The sequence below is a fragment of the Drosophila virilis genome, chromosome 2, assembly GCF_030788295.1.
Source record: "Drosophila virilis strain 15010-1051.87 chromosome 2, Dvir_AGI_RSII-ME, whole genome shotgun sequence".
Taxonomy (NCBI): domain Eukaryota; kingdom Metazoa; phylum Arthropoda; class Insecta; order Diptera; family Drosophilidae; genus Drosophila; species Drosophila virilis.
The window spans coordinates 26,736,815-26,759,726 of NC_091544.1; the positions used below are offsets into that span (position 1 = coordinate 26,736,815).

The 22,912-nt window shown below is 44.0% G+C and overlaps 3 protein-coding genes across 4 annotated transcripts; all 3 read right to left on the bottom strand.

Annotated features, from left to right (window-relative positions):
* Positions 1-1,573: 1,573 nt before the first annotated feature.
* Positions 1,574-12,654, bottom strand: LOC6632241 (glutamyl aminopeptidase). 2 transcript variants are annotated; one of them, XM_032433589.2, is made up of 9 exons: positions 12,576-12,654; positions 12,117-12,514; positions 10,999-11,369; positions 4,152-4,299; positions 3,570-4,091; positions 3,218-3,510; positions 3,018-3,161; positions 2,465-2,956; positions 1,574-2,403 (listed from the first exon to the last, which is right to left on the bottom strand). In XM_032433589.2, exons 1-9 carry the CDS (start codon positions 12,583-12,585, stop codon positions 1,728-1,730), a joined length of 3,054 nt encoding a protein of 1,017 aa, XP_032289480.1. In that variant the 5' UTR covers positions 12,586-12,654; the 3' UTR covers positions 1,574-1,727. The 2 variants fall into 2 exon arrangements, with proteins under 2 accessions (XP_032289480.1, XP_032289479.1); XM_032433588.2 differs by lacking the exons at positions 10,999-11,369; positions 12,117-12,514; positions 12,576-12,654 and adding exons at positions 4,418-4,904; positions 5,170-5,619; positions 10,631-10,764.
* LOC26531060 (uncharacterized) lies at positions 11,527-11,927 on the bottom strand. Its single transcript, XM_015170786.3, has 2 exons — positions 11,867-11,927; positions 11,527-11,807 (listed from the first exon to the last, which is right to left on the bottom strand). The coding sequence occupies exons 1-2, from the start codon at positions 11,892-11,894 to the stop codon at positions 11,593-11,595; spliced, it is 243 nt and encodes an 80-aa protein (XP_015026272.1). The 5' UTR covers positions 11,895-11,927; the 3' UTR covers positions 11,527-11,592.
* A 387-nt stretch (positions 12,655-13,041) lies between the features above and the next one.
* On the bottom strand, positions 13,042-21,899 carry LOC6632243 (uncharacterized). Its single transcript, XM_032433710.2, has 14 exons — positions 20,669-21,899; positions 20,491-20,588; positions 19,559-19,876; positions 19,372-19,490; positions 19,185-19,270; positions 18,708-19,113; positions 17,213-17,869; positions 16,467-16,578; positions 16,114-16,368; positions 15,681-16,036; positions 15,448-15,595; positions 14,844-15,377; positions 13,848-14,785; positions 13,042-13,779 (listed from the first exon to the last, which is right to left on the bottom strand). Exons 1-14 carry the CDS (start codon positions 21,852-21,854, stop codon positions 13,101-13,103), a joined length of 5,892 nt encoding a protein of 1,963 aa, XP_032289601.1. The 5' UTR covers positions 21,855-21,899; the 3' UTR covers positions 13,042-13,100.
* Positions 21,900-22,912: the final 1,013 nt, after the last annotated feature.

Sequence of the window (22,912 nt, forward strand, 5' to 3'; positions counted from 1 at the left end):
GGCGTAAAATCCATTAAAGTCAATTTAAAAAAAGGCTTGAATTCAATTTAGATCACAACAATACTTTTGAAAGTCGGATTTAAATATATTTTAAATTAATAAATAAAATAAAGTGTTGCTACAAGCCCAATCATTTGTAGTATAAAATGCAAATGACTGAGTAGAGCTTATAAACTGAGCTATGTAGTTGGCCCAAATGATGCTGTAGACAAAGCGAAATTAGTTTCGCCTGGCCGTGGGCCAATCAGGGCCCAGAATATGTGTTGCCTAAAATGTGGCAGAAGTTGGGCACTTTATGGCACACTCGGGCATAGACCAACGGCCAAATGAGTCCAGCAATGCAAGAGGGAATCGGAGCGTAGCTGCTCGACCAATTTGAACGCCTGCAGCCTGTTGCGAGCACATTTACAATTGAAGAAGTTGTGTCCAACTGCCTTGATACACACATTATCATGTCTCAATCGGGCGCCGTGCAATTCCATTAATAGTTGGAGTACCGTCTGGCTAGGTCGATACGCATGACCTTGGCCGCGGGGAGGTGGCTTACGCTTAAATGTCCAACAGAAATCGAGCACTTTAATGTGTGGACAAAAAGGACAGTGCAGTTAAATGTGAGGCAATCAGGAATTTACGAGCTACCAAAACATCAAATTCATATAAAATCGAAATCAAATAAATTGCCAACATTGAGGCGACAGATTATTGAGGCCAATCTGTGAGTTATTCGTGCTGCTGCAAAATATGGCCATTTTGTATATTTTGCTGGTGGTGATAATTTAATGGGCCATAGCTGAAATTTATGCAACTGCCCGACTACGTTGGCAATGAAATGTCGCCATCATTTGTGGGCGCCACTTGAGTGATTGGCCTTCCAGTGCAGATGAGGCCTATGTGAACAATAATAAATGAAAACGAAAAATTGTTTAGCAATCAATTGGCAAATTCAATGGAGTTTATTCAATTTAAGTCGCCAACAATTTCGCTGCTGACGCCAGAGGCTCGGCCAAAAACTGTGTGTTCGCAAGTAAACAAAAACTGAGGTCCTGTTGCCATAAACAGCTTGGCCAATATCAAATCTGGCATGGCTCATAAAAACGCACGACGTTCAAATTAAACAGGCACGCGCACATTCTCCATTCTGCGTGGCGTTTCCGTTTCCGCCATTTTATTGAAAATAACAGATAGGGCAAAGTTAGCCCAAAAAATTGTAATTTATATACGAGATAATAAAGCCATTTGAGGAGGCAAAACTTTTTATGCTGATTTCAATAACAATATATTATGCTAAGAAGTATAGACAAAAACAATTTGAATTGTTTGCGCCAGTGTTCTTCCCTTTATGAACCAGATATCTCACTACCATATGCCAATTCGTCGCTTATTAAATAAATATTTAAAATTACAATTATTTTTAATAATGTAGCGTTCCCGAAATGTTGCAATGTTAATAGCAAAACAAGAATGTTATTTAACTAAGTCGGTTTTTTTTTTCATTTTGATATGGTTCAGATTTGCGATAAAGCCGATTTCATTAAAAATATTCTATAGTTATGGTTAGAATAGAATGGTAACATTTCTTGTTTCATTTTGTATTTTATTCCAAAATAGTATTCACAATTCCTTCATTCACATTCGCAATGTACTCAAATTGCAGGCTAAGACTATTCAAAAATCAGTTGGTAATTTTTACATTAAGGATACTTTACAGGTTGCCGTTGAGCAAGAGTTTAGTTGATGCGATTTGACACCGCCGACTGCTCCGCAAAGTTGGCCAACCATTTGCTTACTTGCTCTTGGTTAAGCTCCAGCCATTTGATGTTGGCCTTGACCGTTTCCAGTGCCTGTTGACGCGCTGCAGTGCCAGCGCCGGCCTCTGGATTTTTAGCGAAGAACTGCTGCATCTCCTCCAGCTTGGTTTGCGTGGCAAAGCGAGCGGTAATGGTGGGAATAAGGCGGCCCAAGGTACGCTCATTGATACCATAGCGTTCCACCAGCTTGTCCCAGTTTTCACGCACATAGTCCCAGACGAGGCTCTGACCCACTGGATTGGCGGAAATGTAGCCCAGCAGCGTGAAGTAGTCCTGCCGGCGCACATTGTTCTCGTCCCAAGCCAAATTGATATACCGCTGCAGCAGCCAAGGCACCTTAATAGCCGCTAGCGCGTTCATCAGCTTAAGCTTCTCCTGCGCATCGGGCTCAGTCAGATACAGCTGCCAGACCTGATCCCAGGCAGACTCTGTGTTAACCTGTTGCAATCCGAAATAGTAGACAACGTCGCGAACATCGGGATTGGGACGTGTGTCCGGGCTGGCCAACCACTGGTTAAACAAGGTTGCAGCCTGCTCCAGTGCACTCTCGTATCCAACACCGCAGGCAGAGCTCAGCACCTTGATGCGCAGTTTACTAATAAATATAAAGAAATGTATAATAAATAATAAACTTAGCTTAACGTAGTCGCATATACTTTTCCAGATGATCCGTGCCTACGGTAAAGGTAAGCTTCTCGACAATGGGCGACAGCAGCTTGCGCGCATATTTCGTAAAGTCCTTATAGGCATTCGTATAGTACACACGATTCTTGAGCGCTGTCAGCGATGCGGTACCTACGCTCCAGGGCACGTAGTCCTCTTCGTTTTCCAAATATGTGCTCAGCTCCAGCGCAATGGTATAACTCAGCTGAGCCGCGTCCGCCAAAGCATTGGCATCGTTTAGCAAATGTGCACGATCCGCCGTGCTAAAGGTTTCACGTGAAGCCTTTAGAGCCGACACCAATTCCGTCCACTGCTCCTCGGCATAGTTGACACGATAGTAGCCCACCTGATCCTTGTTCAACTTTACCCAACTGACAGTGCTAGGTAGTGTGATGCTAAGCTCATTGTCGTTATAGTTAAAGATTGTGGTCTTTGGCGTGCTGTCTTCGCTGGTTATGTAGGTGATGGGTATGGACCAGCGATAACTGCGAAAGGAGCAGAAACAGTTGACTAGGTTGCTAATAGAGTGTAAGGCAGTGCACCTACTTGAAGGAAGATGCTTCGACCTCAGCACTATAGTCATCCTGATTGGCTAGGAAACGCTTTTGGGTTAGCTTGCAAACATTGCCATTCTTCACAACTTCAACCACGGGCAGACCCATCTGTTCCGTCCAGGTTTGCATAATTTCTCTGTAAGCTTAGATCAATTAGATTGGTTAAGGGGCAGCAGCAATCGATGTTATTACTTGACTTCATAGTCGAGACCCTCCTCCTCCTCAATGGCAGTCAAATAGTCATCGGTGGTGGCTGTGCTGTACGTGTGACGACGCAAATAGCGCGCAGTGGCATTCTGTAGACTTTCCTCGCCAACAAGATTCTCAAGCATGCGCACCAAAGCGGCGCCCTTGGAGTAGGTAATGGTATCAAAGTACTCGGTAATTTCAGCAGGACTCTCAATGGACTTAACAATGGGATGCGAAGCGAGCGTGGCATCAATCTTCAGCACAGGATGCAGCTCCTCAGTCACAAATTGATTCACCTACGTATTAAAGTATATAAGTAATAAGTCCGACAAGCCAATGAATAAACAGATCTTACCATATCCCAATCGGGATGCATATGGTGCACTCCCTTATACTCAATGAATGAGGCAAAGCCTTCGTTTAGCCACAGATCGTTCCACCAGTTCATGGTAACCAAATTGCCAAACCATTGATGCGCCAACTCATGGGCGATTACGACAGCGACGCGTTGCTTATTAACGCTGGAACTGGTGCTCTCATCATAGAGCAGCGCCGTCTCACGGAAGGTCACAAGGCCCCAGTTTTCCATGGCACCGGATACAAAGTCGGGTATGGCAACCATATCCAGTTTGGGCAGCGGATACGAGATGTTAAAGTAATCTATATAATGCGCCGTAATGCCGGCACCAATCTTCAGCGCATACTCTGTCTTGCTAACTTGGGCGGGTGGTGCAAACACACGCAGCTCGATATTGGTGTCACCTACGGTGGTTGTGGTGTGCGCAAAGTCCGAGATGACAAAGGCGGCCAGGTAGGTGCTCATGGGCAACGTCTCCTCGAAAGTAACCTCCGTCAAATCGCCGTCAATGTACTCGCTCTGCAAAAGAGGAAATTCTAGAGAATGTCTGTGATATATGGGCTTTAGTGTTTTTCTTACGGCAACTGGCATATTGGATAGCACATGGTAATCATCGCCGCTGGGCCGGGCAATCGTTATGGCGAACTGCGCCTTCAGATGCGGCTCATCGAAGCAGGGGAACGCCTGGCGTGCGTAGGTGGGCTCGAGCTTTGTGCTAGCAATCCATCTGTGAAAAAATTAAACAATTAGTATAAGCAAAATAACGTTTAAGTTAATTCATAGGGGTGTTGGGTTAATTTAGGTGCATGCATTTGTTAGCTTAAGAAGGTCACAGCTGCGTCTACCTTGTACGGCTTTTCAGCTTATTGTAGTATGAACTTTGGTACAGCCCCGTTATGCGATCGGCCAATGAGCCATTAAATTTCAGATGCAACGTATAGTTGCCCACTTCCAGTGGCTGGGCGAATTCGCTGACAAAGTACTCGTATTCGGGATAGGCAAAGGTGAGCGTTGGTTTGATTTCCGTCAGCGGAGCACCCGAATCATCCAAACGCTGCAGTTGCTCGTGGCTCACATTCAGCTGTTTGACGTGCACGGGTATAAATGCGATAGGGTCCAGCACCTGCAGATTGATGCTTATGTTGCCCGTATAGTTCTTCGAGCTAAAATCGGGCTTCAGGTGCAGATTATATTTTCGTGCTTTTATCGCTTTGGGCAAACGGAAGCCAAGTTTCTGCAGGACCCGGCTGGCAGCACGTACTTCAGGCGATATGGCGGCCATGGCGTTTGACTTTTTCGTGGTGGGCACTTGGGTGGTGTGTGCGCGATTATCTGTTTATTTTTTATGGTTTTTTTTTTTTTATCAGTAATTCATGAATTAGTTCAAATTTGTATTTCTTCAACATATACAAACAGCTGTTGCGTTATCGATAACGATAACGATATCAGCATGGTATGCTGAGCAAAACGCATGCAGGCAACAAAAAGCTGTTTGCTATGAGTGCAGCGGTTGGTTGGCGCGCATTTGCTCAGCATTTGAATTTGCATTGAACAATTTTTAATATATTAGAAATTTGTTTTCGAATTTAGCACAAACCTGAGAGCACGCTCAAAATTGGTTTCGTGGACAATAACTGATCACGATCCACATATATGGTGCGTATTGTGTCGTTTATTACGCTCAGCGTACTACCGCTCGCCTGCTGCTTCTGATGCTCGTCGGCTATATTTTTGCCAACATAAACCAAAGCGCCGAGCAGAAAACTGCAGAGCACCAAAAGAAACACACAGAACGCGACCAGGGTGAGCACCGTGTTGCTCGGCGATTTCTTGTGTGTACGATTTGTGTCCTTGATGCGATGATTGTCGTCTGTGGAGAGGCTGCTGCGTGGACGCACGTTTTTCGTCGCGTACATGCCGTTGACTTTTTTTCGTTTTTGTTTTTGTTTTTATATAGTATTTGGTTTTTCGATGCTTATGTATTTAGCTTTTGACTAACTAGGCGCTATTTACACTCGTACTGATGCATTTAAAATGACTTGGCGAGCTATAAAACGGTTAACAAACATTTAACAGTAGCTTGAGTGCGACCAGTTTCACATGGATTTGATTTTCTAATTGAGCTTATTAGTTTAATGAACAGATATTTTTGAAAACAGTCGCACTTAAGCACAATAATTTAAATTCTAAGCCGACAAAGAACGAACTCGATGCTCCAAATTTACAGTGAAATCAAATTTCTACCGAACTTTCGATAAAAAACCCACATTTTGTGATATCGATCTAGTTACAGAGTATCTCCTAGAGTAATAGAGCAGTCACATTAAACTTCAAAGTAAGGTTTACTGCCCGGAAGAGATTAGAAAAATTTCTTTTAAATTTGCGATAACAATCACATATATTGCGACATCGATAATTATCGATGTACTGCGCGCTTCTTATAAAACCTATTTACACAGTATCTCCTAGTCTACTAAAAGCGTAATAATAATAAATTAGCAATTATTGGAAGATATTACAACTACTTCAATGTAAAGATTTTATTAATATATTTTTGAAACTGTCCTAAGCAATAATGTATTTATTTTTATTTAATTATTAACCACATTTCAAGTCTCGAAATGTAGCTAAAAACTAACTTAAGCTGCGATTGAGTAGTGTGTCGTCGTCTCACGTAATTTGAGCTTATCGTAAACAGAGCAAATTACAGACGTTGCTATTATCACATTTTCGACAGCTATTCCCTATAAACAGAGACATAACATTTGTTTGCTTTGCTTTTGCATCTTGTATATCGTTTCCGTCACATTTGACTTGATTTCATTAAGAGTTGATGCGATGTTGTCTCCATTGCAGGATCAATCAAATGTAATCTCTACGCTGTCACGTAATGGAGTTGGTCATTTCGCCTTTTCTGTGTAATTGTAGCGACTTAAAGCCAAGTCTTACTTCTTTTTTTTAGTTGTTGTTGTTGATGTTGTTGTATTGTTGCTGGCAAGCCGCAATGTTGTATTACAAATTTCCAGGTTTATTGCAATTGCAGTAATACGACCACAGACCACTTTCTATATGGGCGTCGGCGTCGTCGTCTGTGTGATTGACTGATGGTTGGAAAGGTTGTTGGCTTTTTTTCAGATGATTTGCAAGGCAGTTCCCTCTCTCTCTCTCTTTCTGTATGTCTCTCTCTCTTTCTCTCTCTCTCTCTCTCTCTCTATTTGGGCTTATGTCATGGGAAATATTATTCGCACCAAATTTGCATTGTAATTTTATTGAATTAGCCATAAAATGCAGATGCGGTAGTCAAAGATGCTTTATTCATGTCATCTCACATACATGAGCAACAAACCAATTAGTTTATAAAGTTTATGGTCACAATGAGATTATTAAAAATCGAAAGATTAATCGAGCAAAATAAAAGTGATTAACTTGTTCACTAGCTGCCAACCAATAGGCATTAAGTCCAGCCCTTGGCAACATGAAAACACAATTAAGCACATTAAAAGCTTTAAGGTGCTTTTAAAGCTTTATGTGGAAGCTTTTTAAAATTGTTAGCATTTTAAGTTAATTTCTTGAATTTGAAAACGCTTTCTCTTATTATAGAAAAAGCTCTTTTTTGTTAAACAACATTCGAGAGTATTCCTTCTTTTTGAAACAGCTTTTGTTACACAACAGTGGTTAATTCCCTCTTTATGCAAGCCAATAAAAAAGTGTCTTAACTTTGAGTTCTCATAATACAGCCCACACAATTGTGATTTTGAAGTCGTATTGTGTACTCATACTCATTTGTGTACACACTTGAGTAGCTCTGGTCGCAACAAAGTGATTAAGATTCAAATGCGGCTATGCACAATATGAGCGTATGCGTTAATTTCGGCAAGTTGTGCGAATGCGAATCTAAAGTGTTGAATATTATGAATATGCTAATATCGAGTGAGCTGCACAATTTGTCTGGGGCAGAGGCAAGCGCATGCCAGCTCTGATCCAGCTCATCATTGTGTCGTCTCTCTGACTCTGAAGCCTACGATGATGCAATGCATTGGCGTTGACTCAATTAGGCTGCAGACAAAAGCCACTACAACAACAGCAACAACAACTACAACAACGAAAAACGGAAAAACAACAATAAAAAAAGAGCATAAATAACAAATGCGGCATAAAAATTGCATGACTACCTTATAAGCCAAACACTTGATGTGGCAGCTGCAAAGTATCTGCGACTGCATAATTATATACGCCCCATTGTATCTGCATCTTGTACACTCAGAGAAAAACCCTAAGAACCTAATAGTCAAATCTAGCCAAGCAACTGCAAGAAGCACTTTGACAAGCAGAAATACCTGAATACAATACAATGTTTTGATTATAAGTATTTTGTGCTTCTTACAAATTCTGTACTTAATTTAAGAATATTCAAAATTTAATATTCAAATTTATCTTCAGGATTCTCTTTAAATTTCAAATAGTCCCCTTTTCTTCATTTGGTTTTGCTGAGTGTAGATCTAAGCTTGGTTACTCATCAAGCTCGAGGAAAATGTCAAATGGCAGAACAGTTATGCTGCTTTGTTAATGAATGTGGCATTAAGTCAAATACGTTTATTCACGAACTAAAGTTGAATGCACTTGCAGAATGTTATTGTTATTAAAAATCATTTTTCGTTATTTTTTGTAACGTTCGGTGACTTTTTTTTTTTAACTTAACAACTTTCACAAATAATTAATTAAATGCAAAGTGCGCCCCACAAATGCCCAAAAAGTGAGTCGCGGCCACATAACAATTGCCCTGGCCCAAGCCCTGGCCCAAGCCCAGGCCCATTGCCAGCTCTCTGATTGGGTCACTGTGACGCATGGAGGGCCCCCAATACGTGACTGCAATTGAAAATACACGCAGACTCATATAGATGATAAGTATTTCAAACGCACACCCGAAAGTTAAAAATGAAAAAATAGGAAAATCAAAACAAAGCGAGAAAGAAAGCTATATTTATCACGCCAAAGGTCTAATACCCTTGCAGACCGAACCTCTTCGTAGTGCTGTGTCCGTATTTAACAGCACAGGGACAATAGCTAATGCCGAGTAAGGGTAAGATATCTTATACAATCGTTCCTCTAGCAGATATATAACATATTGATCCGATCCAGGCGGATCCGAGAGACGCAAGGTTTCCTGGCGATTGCTTTAAGACTAGGACAGACAACCGAGTACTGTTGATATTGATCATGAATATATATACCTTATGAGGTCGGCGATTTCACCTTCTATGCGTTGCACAGTTCGACACAAAATTATAATACCCTCTGCAAGGGTATAAAAACGAAGAAATGATTGCAACTGTTTGCCTGTTTTGCACAATAATTAATTAGTATTCAGTTTTTTTAACACGTTACATAAAAATGTAATAATTACACTATTGAAATAAACGAAACTAGTTTAATATATGCATACCTGTATGATATACCCATAAGCCTTAAAGCTATATGCTTTTGTTATGTACGATAATTAATAGAATATAAAAAAGGCTATACAAAAGAAATGATTTTGTGTATAAAGTATTCTAATGTAGACAATATAGGTACACGAAGTCGGTATAAAAGCCCAATTGGGCCTGTTCTTCATTAAGACATCACTTGATCTACTAAATACATGTAAAATCTTTAATCTCTCGCTCTCACAATCATAATCTCCCTCAATCTCTACTAATTAATTTTTTTGTTGTTTATCCAAAAACCGAACCATTTATCGATCTTTATACTTGGTTCACAAACTAAAAAATTTAAGTTTGTTTTGACTATTAAAATGAGTTACATTTCACTCTATTGAAAAATGTGTTTCTTGAAATATTCTGACTGCTTTCACATGCATACTAAATGAATGTGAGGAACTCTTGATTGAAGAATTAGTTTTCACAAATGTAAATTAATCAAAAACTGTGCTCTCAGACACCTGATCAAGTATAATATGGCCATTTATCAAAAAATGCTGACCTTCATTTTTTGCCAAACTCCAAAGAAGTGAAAGAAATTTAAATAGATCGTCTGACAGTTGGCCCAAAGGCGTCAAAGTGAAATGAGAAAGGAAAAGAAAAGAAAAGAAATCAGTGCCAATGAAAACGAAAAAGGTTTGAATAAAGCGCGTGGCCCGAACTTCTCAGAACCAAAACATAACGAAAACATGAAAACCCAACAAAAAGATGTTTGTAAGAAAACCAGAATCAACTGCGACAAGAAACGGAAACAACATTAAAGTCGATGTCGACCCATTTCGTTTGAGCTTTTGAAGAAAGTAATTTTTTTGTCTTCTTTCTAGATAAACGAGCAGCAGCTTCTGGCCGCAGCTTGTAAATGTAAACACAAGACAGAAGCGAGGCGAAGTCGCAGTCGCAGTCGCTGTCGCTGTCGTCGTCGAAGTCGACGTCGTGTATTGGCCGATTTTAAGGCCAAGAACTTGCGCGGCAAGTGAACTATGAGAGAGGCTGAGCAGAAGCCTGTTTGCCGGCTAGCTCTGAGTAGAGGGGTCGGCCAAGGGGACGCAAACGCAGTTGCAACCTGTTTTGCGTGCGTGAAACTTCTGCTGCCGCTTGCGTTTATATTTATTGTGTTTATTGTTGAAAGTCAAAGTTGGCATAGAATTCAATGGCCGCATTTGTGTTATATTATTATTATTGTTATTATGAAAACGTATTAAAATAAGTTTTCGCCTCACTGCGCTCAATTAGTAATATAATGGCACATTGCTCTCGCCTGGACAATGACAACAACAACAACTGTTCGGTACTTAGAAATAAAAATCACTTAAACGGTATTCATTCGCATTATTTGCACGAATACACACATACATTCGTATGTATGTAAGATGTATATATGGATATCTATTACACAGACGCTCATAATTCGCACTTAACAGTTGGTTGGCTAATTTTTGTGGGCATTGCGCTTTGCGCAGCTCTACTTGATTTACAGTTAGACAGTGTGACAGCAGATTTTGTTTCTTAATTATTAACAATGCCCAACCAATAACTGCTCTATTTAATAACGGCACTTGGCTTAAGCTGTTGCTTTACTTAATTCAAATCGATGCCGCGCACGTTTCACATTCGCACGAGCGCGCGAGAGGACGAGAGGGCGAGAGACGAGATCAGAGCTCGTTGAAGCGATGCGCATTGACAAACGACAACCGTCGCGCTCAGCTTTAAAATTACAACTAAAAGTCGACTGACAAAGCAGCGGCCGCGTGCAAGCTCTCCCGAAAGCTTTGCTCAGCGTAGCTGAGACCGGCTTATTGAACACGCACCAGTTCATTAAGCACTAACCAGTCAGAGGAGTAAATACGCTCACGAGCTTTTACTCAACGTAGTTTAGTTATGATTTTAAGCGCGTAGTGGGTTTTTTTTTTATCTAACTTATGAACTAAACGCCTCAATAAACTCACCTCTTATTGCCCTCCGCATCCGTATAGCTGCTTCTGTAGGCACCATATAGATTGTCCAAATTGCAGTCAAAGCTAGCGGACAGCGTATAGGCCTTGTTCATGCTCAGCACCTCCTTCAGCTCGATTATCAGAAGCTCTCGCGTATCATCCAAGTAATATTTGTCGATGGCGATGCGCATGCGCGCCATCATATTCAGAATACTAATGCCATGCACATTCAGATCCTTGGCGTGCAGCACTATCAAGTTGGTCACTGCGTCCAGCTGGAACTGTATGGAGACGGTGCCCTCACAGGTTCCCGTCTCCAGATCGGGATGCATATAGAGTCGATAGCGTATGGGCCTCAGCTCAGTCGGCAGCCGATATACAATCTAGTTGCAGTTGTAAAGATTCGGTGAATATACATAATTGATAACAATGAAGTCGTTAAAATACGATAAGGTACGCGATAAAGAACATTATTATTGGTCGCTATCTTAACTAACTGGACTGTGTCCGCCACAATAATATCTGACGCATATATCCCGTAAGTAATTGGCCTGTAACCGTTTTCTTTATTAGTAAACCATGTTTGGGAACAGTTTGTTAAATAGTTCAGAATTCGCTGCGCAAGTGCGCCTCAAACTGTTCTGTTGGATCGGACAGCACATTGGTCTGTATATAATCCTCCAGCACATCGAGTTTCTCTCGGGCCTCCGACAGCTGCAGCATCAGATTGTCCCTATGCACCACAACAATGACCAGGGCCACGGCCAGGCAAGTGGACAGCAGGCCAAAGAAAATGGCCACACGCTCCGCTGTGATATTATCTAACGGATATAACTGCATGCTTTAGCTCAGAATTTGCACGGTATTGACCACGCCTCACCCTTTAGATTCGCCATAAATCTGCCCATTTTAAGTTACCAATTTGTACGAAAGCTCTAACCAAACTGACCGCTGGTCAACGCGTTGGGTTTTTTTAGGCAAGATAAAAAAAAACACGGCAAAAAACCAAGCCGATAATCGACCCCAGAAAAAAAACCTAAAGGTCTATATAGTATGATAATATGTGAATTGGTGCTAATGCCGCCTTTACGGCACAATGACTGGGTCTATAAATTAGACAAAGTACATACCTCTTCGGGATTGGGCAGTCCGGTGGGCAGGGTGGGGTAGATGGGATTCGGGTTGGCCGACGTCGAACTGGGCGTAGTGTTGCCTGGTGTGGTGCCGCCACTGGGCGTGGTGCCGCCACTGGGCGTAGTTACGCCACCTGGAGTGGTGCCGCCACCTGGTGTTGAGTCGCCCGGAGATGTACCCGGGGAGGTGCCACCGCTGGGTGTTGTAACTCCCGAAGTGGTGCCCACGGTGGGACCGGCAGTGGTTGTACTAGAAATGAGCACCTCCAGCTTATCCATGGCATCTTGTAGATCATTCTCCAGATTAGCATTCTCCACGGCCAACACAATTGTGGCCACACAAAAGGCTGTTGTGGTCAGGCCCAAGCAGATGGCCACCACCTTGACCGTTAGCCCTGATCGAAAATGGATTATAAATTCCGTATATGCCATTTTTATAGCAATTGTAACACTCACAGGCAACCATTTTTTTTATTTAATGTAAAGTCCTTGCTCTAGGATTCGCGCTCTTGCCAAACCACTTGCACTGTGCAGCGCGTTTGGACTTAAACTAACTGGAAAACTCACATTTGAAAAACAATTTGGACTCGATTAACAGATTATTGATATCTGGCCAATGGTGCTGGGCCATAGTTAAAGATATGGGGCTAGTGCGATATCGTTATAATGGGGGGCTCTTAAGTTTATGTGGTCCAATATATCCATATATCCGACGTGGTCGGTCTGATTCGGAGTTGGGTTTACGAGTATGACAGGCATTTTTTATCGTAGCTATCGAAGTGCTTGTGCCTGGTTTTTTTTTAGGGCCATAAAAATCGCCACTCGGATGTGTAAAATAAAATGCATAGTTTATTTTTTACAACTTGATTTTGGTCTACTTTATTGTTATATGTCTTGGCCATTCGCCTTATAATGCAAGTAATTGAGGAAATATTCCACGGAACGGAATTTATTGAATATGGGAAATTTGTGGTCAAATTTTTACAATTGGTTTTTAGAGGTCAATGGGGCGGCCGTGCCGCTCAGCCAGCTGGCAATGTCATCGGAGTTCTCCTTGAGCCAGTTAATGTTGTATTTGATTGTCTCGACAGCCTGCTGCCTGGAACTGGCGCCAGCTCCAGAGTCTGGATACTTGGTGTAGAACTCCTGCACTTCATCCAGCTTTATCTCGCTGGCAAATCGACTCGTTATGCTGGCTATCAGCTTGCCCAGATTGCGATCATTGAGGCCAAATCGATTGATGAGCTGTGGCCACTGTTCGCGATAGTAGTCCCAGACAATCGGCTGACCCACCGGATTGGCGGCAATGTTCTGCACACAGGTGAAATAGTCCTGGGAACGCACAATGCTCTCATCTGTGGCCAGCTCGAGGAAGCGATAGAGCAGCTGACTATCCTGCACAGCCGACAGGCCGTACATTAGCTTCGATTTTTCGCTGGCATCAGACTCGGCTTTGAACAGCTCCAGCAGCTGCTCCCAGCTGGCCTCGCTGCTCGTCTGCTGCATGCCATAGTAGTAGACCAGCTCGCGCAGATCGGGCGCTGGGCGATTGGCGGCGGTTGGCTCATTTAGCCACTTGGTGAAAAGCTCCTCCGCTTGCTGCAGGCAATCTTCCACGCCCAAGGCACAGGCTGCGCCCAGCACAGATACACGCAGGCGGCTGAGGGAAGAGCGCGAATTAGAGTAGCTTACAGCCATATATATATATATAGTATGATTCGCACTCACTTGCCCAGATGGTTGTCCTTGTCGACTGTCCAGCCGACCTCCTTGTAGACATTGGTCAGCAGCGTGCGCGCATAGCTCAAATAGGAGACATAGCTCTCGGTGAACATGAGGTTCCTTCTGAGCGTCAGCAGCTTGGAGGTGGCCACATACCAGGGCACAAAGTCCGTCTCCTGCGCCAGGTAGGCAGTCATCTCCAGCGGCACGCTGTACGATAGCTGGCTGGCATCGGCCAGGGCGAAAGCATCGTCCAGCAGATGTGCACGATCCGCAATATCGAAACGCGTTGGCTGCTCCACCAGCTGCTGGATAAGCTGCTGCCAAATGCTGGACTCATAGTTGACGCGATAGTAGCCCAGCTGATGGGAATTCAGTTTAAGCCATTTAACATCCGTGTTGACAGCCACGCCCGCCTCATCCTGATCATATTCGAGTATGAAGCTGTGCACCTCGTTGCTCTCTGACGTATCCAGGAAATAGGTAATGGGCACACTCCACTTATAGCCAAATTCAGTGGACTCCACCGCCTCCTCATAGCTGGCCTTGTTCGAGAGGAAACGCTGTTGGCTAATGATGAAGCCAGCTTCGCTTGCGCGCCGCACGTTGAGCACCGGATAGCCCATCTGCTCCGTCCAGGTGCGCATGAATTGCTTCACATTGAAATCGCTGACCTGAGCGGCCACCTCCGTAAGGAAGTCATCGGTGACAGTGTTGGCGTACTGGAATTTGGTTAAATAGCTGGTGACTGCCAGTTCGAACTTGTCGGCGCCGACAACGGACTCCAGCATGCGCAGCACGGAGCCGGCCTTCTCGTAGCTAATGGTATCGAATATGGCTGTGATTTCATCCGGAGATTCCACTTTCTGTACAATGGGATGCGAGGAGAGCTTGGCATCGAAGACGAGCACCGGATGCAGTGCCATTATTTGGAATTGTTCCAGCTAAAGGAGAATGCGAATGAGATGGACTGTTCGATGTGAGTCCCGAGTTCGAGCTTACCATTCCCCAATCTGGATGCACTGCATGCACGCCCTTGTACTGCATAAAGCGTGCGAAACCCTCGTTTAGCCACAAATCATTCCACCACTTCATGGTGACCAGATTGCCAAACCATTGATGGGTAATCTCATGAGCCAATACACTGGCTATGGACTGTTTATTTAGCGTAGAACTGTAGTCCTCATCGTAGAGCAGCGCGGTCTCCCTGTAGGTGACCAGGCCCCAGTGCTCCATGGCATTGGAGGCAAAGTCCGGTATGGCAGCCATGTCCAGCTTGGGCAGTGGATATTCGACATTAAAGTACTGTATGTAATATTCGGTGACGGCTGTGCCAAACTCCAACGCGTATTTCACTTTATTCAGCTGATGGGGCGTGGCAAAGGCGCGCATCGAGAAATCCTTGCCAATGCCATTCGCATTCACCGTGCTCGATTCCGAGTCAAAATCGGAGACAATGATGCAGGCCAAATAGGTGCTCATGGCCACACTGGTCTGAAAGGTGGCCATCGTGTTCTCGCCTAGATTTGTAGTCTCCTGCATTAAATAAGATGGGCCCCAGGCTCTATGAAAAAGAAAACAATGCTATCCACACACGTTCACCTACCGTTTGATCCATGTTGGAGAGCGCATGGTAGGAGCCGGAACTGGGATGCACCACGCTGATGGCATACGTGGCCTTCATGGCGGGTTCATCGAAACAGGGGAAAGCCTGTCTCGCATAGGTGGGCTCAAATTTGGTGGTTGCAATCTCGCTGCACAAAAGAGAGAGTGTGTGTAATGTGTGGCATGCTTTTAGGCTGCGACACAATGAATGCCAAAGGCCCGCGATCTACTCACCGGTGCTGACCAGCTGGCGTTGTATAGCTGCTGCTGTAGAGCCCAACTAGCTTGTTGATCGACTGACCCTCGAATACGATGCCCAGCGTGATGACCGCATCCACGGGCAGCTGCTCCTGCATATTGATGATGAGAAACTCGCGCACCTCGTCCAGCTCATGGCTCTCCAGCTCCCGATTCTCCACATAAACGCTGGTTATGTTCAATTTGTGTGAATGCAAAACGATTTGGTTGGTCGCCTCCAGCACTTTTATTTTGATTTTCTCTTGGCCCGTAAAGGTGCCCGCTTCCAAATCGGGATGCAGATACAGGTCATAATGCTGAGGCTCGAGTGCCGTTGGCAAACGATAATCAATCTGCTTGGACAGAGTATGCTGATAAGCTAACCGACCCGCTTTCAAACATTAACACATATACACACAAGGACACTTACCTCCTCTAGAGTCTGACGCTTCTGACGATTATTGAGGTCCACTGCAAGCTCCGATCCATTAAGCGCCTCGTACATGTCAATCTTTTCCCGCATATCACGCAAATCCGCCTCCAGCTGGTTGCGCTGCACAGCGACCACAATTGTGGCCGCCGCAAAGGCCGCAACGGCCCAAAACAGAGCCACCCGTAAACAATTGCCGTGCAGAAACATCTTCGTGGTTCGAACGACGGCAGCTAACTGAAGAAATTGGCGACACTTTAGCCATATTCATAATAGAGCCAACCGCTTGTAGCCATATTTTTGAAGCTCATTTTTAATAATGGGCACTTGAGTCACTTTATGGCCAACATCACCGATAATGCGCGTACAACTAGAACTAAAAGCGATTTGCCGTCCATTTGCTGCTGCCCCACCTGATAGCTAACATAGTTAATGGAGCAGCAGAGATCGCTCAGCGATGACAAACTGATTCGCAAGCAATATAATTATTTCGACACTTATCGAACTGTTACACTCTACCCAAGGGGGCGGGCCTATTGGGCTTGTGTTGTGCATATTGGCTTGTGTCTGTCCAAGTGCCACGCCCACTGACAGCTTGGATAATCGGTAACGTGTAAATGTCTCTATCAATAGATTTGATACACACACAGATACGCTACCAACGACATGTCAAATAGATAACATAAAAAAACATGTTTTTTATGCCCTGATAACCAACGAGTTATGTACTTTCATTTTGTGGCCAAACAAATTCTGGTTATGAATGTGAGGTCTAGTTGTGGACTCCAAAATTTCCCAAGGGAAAAAACTAACTTTATCTTTAATTTTATTTTATTAAGTCCAAGGTTCCTTTACCCAATAAATGGGTAAAAAAAAAAAATTGAAAAGCTAAGGCACTTGGTGTTAATAGAAAAAAGTTGAGGGTATGCCTTAGTCGAGCACACCACACTAGAGCAGCATTGCTTGTTGTTCTCAATAAACGCCTAATCTTTATTTTACGTATACGCAACATGTATTTATTTATTATGGCAATTCGATGAGCACAAAACTATGATATTTTTGCGGTGTTCCGTTAGCTCCCTTGGTCAGCTGTCTGCCCTAGTGCAATCGCTGCTCCTGCGTGTCCAGCCAGGCGTCGACACTTTCGAGGTTTTCGGCCAGCCAGACAATATTATTTTTGACCGTCTCCAGTGCACGGATACGTGCTGCTGTGCCCGCGCCAGCTTCTGGGTACTTGGCAAAGAACTGCTCCATCTCCTCGAGCTTGGTTTGTGTGTGGAACTGAGCCGTTATCGAGGGTATCAGATTGCCCAGATAGCGTTCGTTCAGACCGAAGCGTTCCACCAGCAGCAGCCAGTTCTCGCGCACATAGTCCCACACGAGCGGCTCACCCATGGGATTGGCCGAGATATAGGTTAGGCAGGTGAAGTAGTCCTGACCACGCACATACTCCTCGTTCCAGGCCAGATCAATGTAACGCTGCAGCAGCCAAGGCTCCTGTATGGCGGCCAGGCCATACATAAGCTTCGATTTCTCGCTGGCATCGGCCTCGTTGATAAAGAGCTGCCAAACGGTTTCCCAAATCTCCTGATTGCCCGCCGACTGCATGCCATAGTAGTAGACCGTCTCGCGCACATCGGGGCTGGGACGCTTGTCGGGCGTGGCCAGCCAGCTCTTGAACTGCTGGCCGCCTTCAGTCAGACAGGACTCGAGACCCAAGGAGCAGGCGGCGCTCAAGGCGGTCACTCGCAGACGGCTGAAAAGAGAAAACAAACGAGGAATGAGAGCCCGAGTTAGATAAAGAGGTGGCAGGAATAGAAAAGAATAAAAACATCGAATTGAAAGTAATATAGTTGAGGGTGCTCGACTGCGAAATACCCTGTACACAGCTTTTAACTAATGTGACGATATTTTTCAATTCTTGCCTGTATATATCCCAAAATTAGTATATCTAGGTCTTAAGATCGATATTGATCGATTTCCGATACATTTGAGTAGCTATCGATTACTTTGAATACAATTTTACATATAGTTCTTGAAAGCTTCGACATTTATAATTAAAAGAAAAAAGTTGTTCGAAACTATATTAATTCTGGACCCTTCGCAGAGCTATCAAGAAAAAATATAGTCCCTATAACCTTTAATTCAAATTAATGTCTTCAATTAATTTATTTAGACTCAGCCAATTATACTTTATGGATATATGCCACAGCAAAAATCTTATAACAGACACTCTTGTTAGGCGGGTACCCCTTTTAGGCGAACATTAGCTCTTAAGCCATTATAGATCATGTCAGAACACTTGCCGCTATTAGGCGGACGTTCCTCTTGGTCGCTGTTCGCCCAAGATAGTGAAAACTAACGGACACTTGTTTAGGCGGACACCTCTTCTGCGCGGACATCTTCTCTGACTCTTAGTCCGGCTACAACTATTCCTCCTTTATTAGGCAAGCTCCCCCTACAACAGACACCATTCACCCAACGGTCACGAAAGAAGCAGCTTTCTGTTGCCTGTCATAAATTGTTAAAAATTTGAAGAAGGAAAACCCCGTGGGATTCCCCGTGTGCTTAGCTTTTAACAAATCTCCACATACTTATCCAAATGATCCTCGCCCACCGCCCAGGTGAGAGACGTGTAAATGGGCTCTATCAGAGCTGTGGCATATTTCTTGTACTTGACATAGCTGCTGGTGTAGAAGAGAGTGCGCTTCAGGGATGTCAGCTTGGAGGCAGCCACGCTCCAGGGCACATAATCAAGCTCCTTGGCCAAATACTTGGTCATGTCGAAGGCAATCTCATAGGGCAGCTGCGTGGCATCGGCCAAGGCAAAGGCATCATTGAGCAGGGAGGCACGATCACCAGCGCTGAATGCGTCCGGCTTGGCGACCATCTGATTGGCCAGTGCCTGCCACAGGGACTGTTCGTAGTTGACGCGATAATAGCCAACCTGATCGTGATTAAACTTGATCCAATCCACAGCACTGGGCAGAGTAATGGTGACTGTATATAGATTGATTTGATAGCGATCAGTATGGCTTGGTATGGACTGGAATATAGATGCTGGCACTTACTTTCGCTCTGATCGTGATAAAACCAGGCACGCTGCACCGTGGCATCTGCGCTTGTGGTATATGTGATGGGTATGGACCAGCGGTAGCTGCAACAATAATAATACATAATATATGTGTGAACATTTCAATCTGATAGTCCAGACAGTAAACAAATAAAGATAAGGCAATAAACAACTGGGAAACCTACTCAAATTCCGAGTGCTCGTGCACTGCATCATAGTCATTCGGATTGGCCAAGAAACGCTTCTGCGTTAATTTGTATTCAGTGTCCGAGACCTTGGTGATCGTGACCGCCGGCAGACCCATCTACAACGAATTGGGTTAAATGTCTATGCAAATCTGGCGGGCATGCTGCACAAAGCGATCTTCTTCACCTGCACTGTCCAAGTAAGCATTATATCCGACACATTGTACTCCAGACCCAATTTATCAATCTCCGCAAAGAAGTTGTCTGTAACGGCGTTCTCGTATTTGTATTCATTTAGATAATTGGTAACCGCTGTGCGAAAGATTGTCTCGCCCAAAAAGTCTTCCAACATGCGCACCAGAGAGGAGCCCTTGGAATACGTAATGGTGTCAAAGATTTCCGTTATCTGATCGGGATTCTCAACCTTCTGAATGATGGGATGCGAGCCCAGAGTACCATCCAGCGTAAACACTGAATGCAAAGTGCTGACGATAAACTGATCTCGCTGTAAAATAAAATAAAAATATTTTTAAATCAAATTGTATTTATTTAAAAAAAAAAATAATATTTTATAAAATAAAAATAATTTTAAAACAAGAGGTTCTAGTCGAGAGCTCCCGACTAGGGAATACCTTGAACTCTCTTATTCCAACATCAAATGCATATATATATTCTATTTTAGAAGCTATATGTCAACTTTAGGGAGTCTAGTTCATATTATTTACAAAAATTGTCCAAAAAACGGGATATCGATATCGATTTTTATCGATTGCTTGGAAACGGAGTAAGTTATCGATTATCGGAAACAAACTCGATCTGCGCAGGCACTAGGAGCATCTACATCTAAAATTTGTCTATAGCTCTTATATGTTCTGACATCCTAGCGTTCATACATACGGACGAACAGACAGACGGACATGGCAAGATAAACTCGACTATTGATGCTGATCAAGAATATATATATGGGCTGAGGATGCTGTCTTAGCCTGTAACCTTTGCACCGCTATAATCTTTTTACCCATTTTCAATGGGTTCAGAGTATAATAAATAAAATAATAATATAGAAACTATATGTTGATATAGTATAAATTTATGGCTCGACTTTATCGATTGACTTACCATTTGCCATTCGGGGAAGACGGCATCCACGCCGAGATACTCAATGAAGCTAGCAAAGCCCTCGTTTAGCCATAAATCATTCCACCAATGCATAGTAACTGATAGCAGGAAAAATCGAAAAAAATATATATATGTATATCAGTTGGGTTAATCCTACTTATCAGTGGAAGGGACATACCTAAGTTGCCGAACCACATGTGCGCAAACTCGTGTGCTATCACGCTGGCGATGCGCTGCTTATTCACAGTTGAGCTGGTGGCCTCCTCATAGAGGAGCGATGTCTCCCGATATGTGACCAGACCCCAGTGTTCCATGGCACCGGACACGAAGTCGGGTATGGCAGCCATATCCAGCTTGGGCAGCGGATACTCAATATGGAAGTAATCAATATAGTACTCGATGACGCCCTTGCCCACTGTTAGCGCAAAGTCAACCTTGTCGAGCTGCTCGGGCGTGGCATAGACCCCCATGTCGAAGGCCTCGCCAATGCCCTTGGTATCAATCTGCACCGTTTTGGAGTCAAAGTCGGAGACAATGAAGCACGCCAGATATGTGCTCATGGGCACGCTCTTTGCGAACCTGACCTCCGTGTAGGTGCCCTTGTCCAGCTCCGATTCCTGGTTCATGTTGGAGAGTGCATGATAGTTGTCGCCCGTCGGGTGCACCAAAGTGATCTCAAAGGTGGCCTTCAGAGCAGGCTCATCGAAGCAGGGGAACGCCTGACGAGCGTATGTTGGCTCAAACTTAGAGGTGGCTATCCATTTGCGGCTCTCATCGGCCTTCACATACGAGGAGCTGTACAGACCAACAATTTTGTTGGCCATATTACCGGAGAATTCGATATTGAGCAGCACAAAGGCGCCCGCGGTCAGTTTCGTATTCAAATTGATGATGAGGAATTCCCGAACGGTATCAAATGTGTGATCTGTGACCAAAATGGTGGCCTCATCCGATTGGAAGACATGCACTCCATTGATCTCCAGATATAGTGAATGCAGTATTATCTGGTCCGTGGCCTCGTTGACGGTTATGTTGATTGTCTCCTCGCCAGTAAAAGTGCCCGTATCAATGTTTGGATACAAATAGAGATCATAATTGTTGGGTATCAAGGCGCTGGGCAGCCGATAGTCAATCTGTTCCGGCGCCGCAGTTGTGCCCGGCTCCGGAGTTGGGCCTGCACTGGTGCTCGATGGCGCCGCCGTGCTGGACACCAGGCCCGCCTCGAGCTGATCGAGCTTATCCTGTGCGTCGCGCAAATCGGCTAGCAAGTTCGCCTTCTGCACGGCCAGCACAATTGTGGACACGGTAAACGCCGTCAGCGCGACGCCCAGAAAAATGCTAACCAATTTAGCGGTAATAATCATATTCGTTTGCGGCCTCAATCCAAAACCGGCGACATCTGAATCGCAACTAAGCAGGGACCCAGCAGGGACGCACAATGATAGGTAGCCCACGGGCCGTCACGCTATATCTTAATTGGACGCTGAGTGATACCGTCATGGACTGATTGCTAATCTAATCGCAATCGCAAGTCGAACCCGGCACTCATACACGTCAAGAGCAATTGCTGCGATGCGGCCATAAGTTAGTGTATTTTATATATATACATATTTACGGGCCAATCCATTCTGTCCGCATTAGCGGATTCGATTAGAAAGCCAAAAATCTGCGCGTTTTTCCTGCGCAACACGAATTCCCAATCTTTTGAAAAATTATTGCAGAAACTCCCGGCGCCAGCTTCCTAACTTTCCCTAGCGCCGGCGCCCACATGTGTGTACATATATACATATATATCATATATTTGTGTTAAGACCAATTGACCAAAGTTTTTACCCAAATTGACTACCTGATCGATTGCGAGCAGCTCGCCCGGCTTTGGTTTTGTGTATTACCCCGGCGCCTTAGGTATTTAAAAAACCCTTTTCCGGTGCCTACGGCAACGCGGGATTCTCGGCCTAATTAGAGACTTTTGGTATTTTCATTGTGTTAAAACCCAAAACACGAAATTTCCGCGCATGTTTTTCAAATGCCTGGCAATATGTAATATTATTTCCCTTATCATAGGAAAAAAAAGTGTGGCAAGATTTACGGGAACATGCGCATTTATGTACATCCATTAATCTATGCCGATAATATTGTCGCTTGTCCATGGAATTTGGAAATTTGGCTATAAATTAGGATTAGATATGGGTTGTGACTGAGCTAAGCCGTTATCACTATTACAAGCACATTTATAGTTTAATCAAATGGTAATCTAGCCACTAGGAGAGAGTCGAGTATGTGTCGGACAGAGCTGCCAGATCTTATGTGTTTATTCGTTTTTGTTATTACATATATATTAAGAACACATTCAAATGTATATTTAAATATTTTTAGTTTAATTAAACAGCTATCGAAGAGTTGCCAGACCGGCAACCTATGT

Coding starts and splice junctions, on each gene's coding strand:
- LOC6632241 (XM_032433588.2), bottom strand. CDS start 5,488: ATGTACGCGACGAAAAACGTGCGTCCACGCAGCAGCCTCTCCACAGAC. Junction 2,957..3,017: donor GTCGAAGCATCTTCCTTCAA/GTAGGTGCACTG, acceptor CTCCTTTCGCAG/TTATCGCTGGTCCATACCCA. Junction 2,404..2,464: donor GGCACGGATCATCTGGAAAA/GTATATGCGACT, acceptor TATATTTATTAG/TAAACTGCGCATCAAGGTGC.
- LOC26531060 (XM_015170786.3), bottom strand. CDS start 11,894: ATGGGCAGATTTATGGCGAATCTAAAGG. Junction 11,808..11,866: donor ATTTATGGCGAATCTAAAGG/GTGAGGCGTGGT, acceptor TATATCCGTTAG/ATAATATCACAGCGGAGCGT.
- LOC6632243 (XM_032433710.2), bottom strand. CDS start 21,854: ATGATTATTACCGCTAAATTGGTTAGCATTTTTCTGGGCGTCGCGCTG. Junction 19,491..19,558: donor TGCTTACTTGGACAGTGCAG/GTGAAGAAGATC, acceptor AATTCGTTGTAG/ATGGGTCTGCCGGCGGTCAC. Junction 16,579..17,212: donor CAGGAGCAGCGATTGCACTA/GGGCAGACAGCT, acceptor CTTGCGAATCAG/TTTGTCATCGCTGAGCGATC.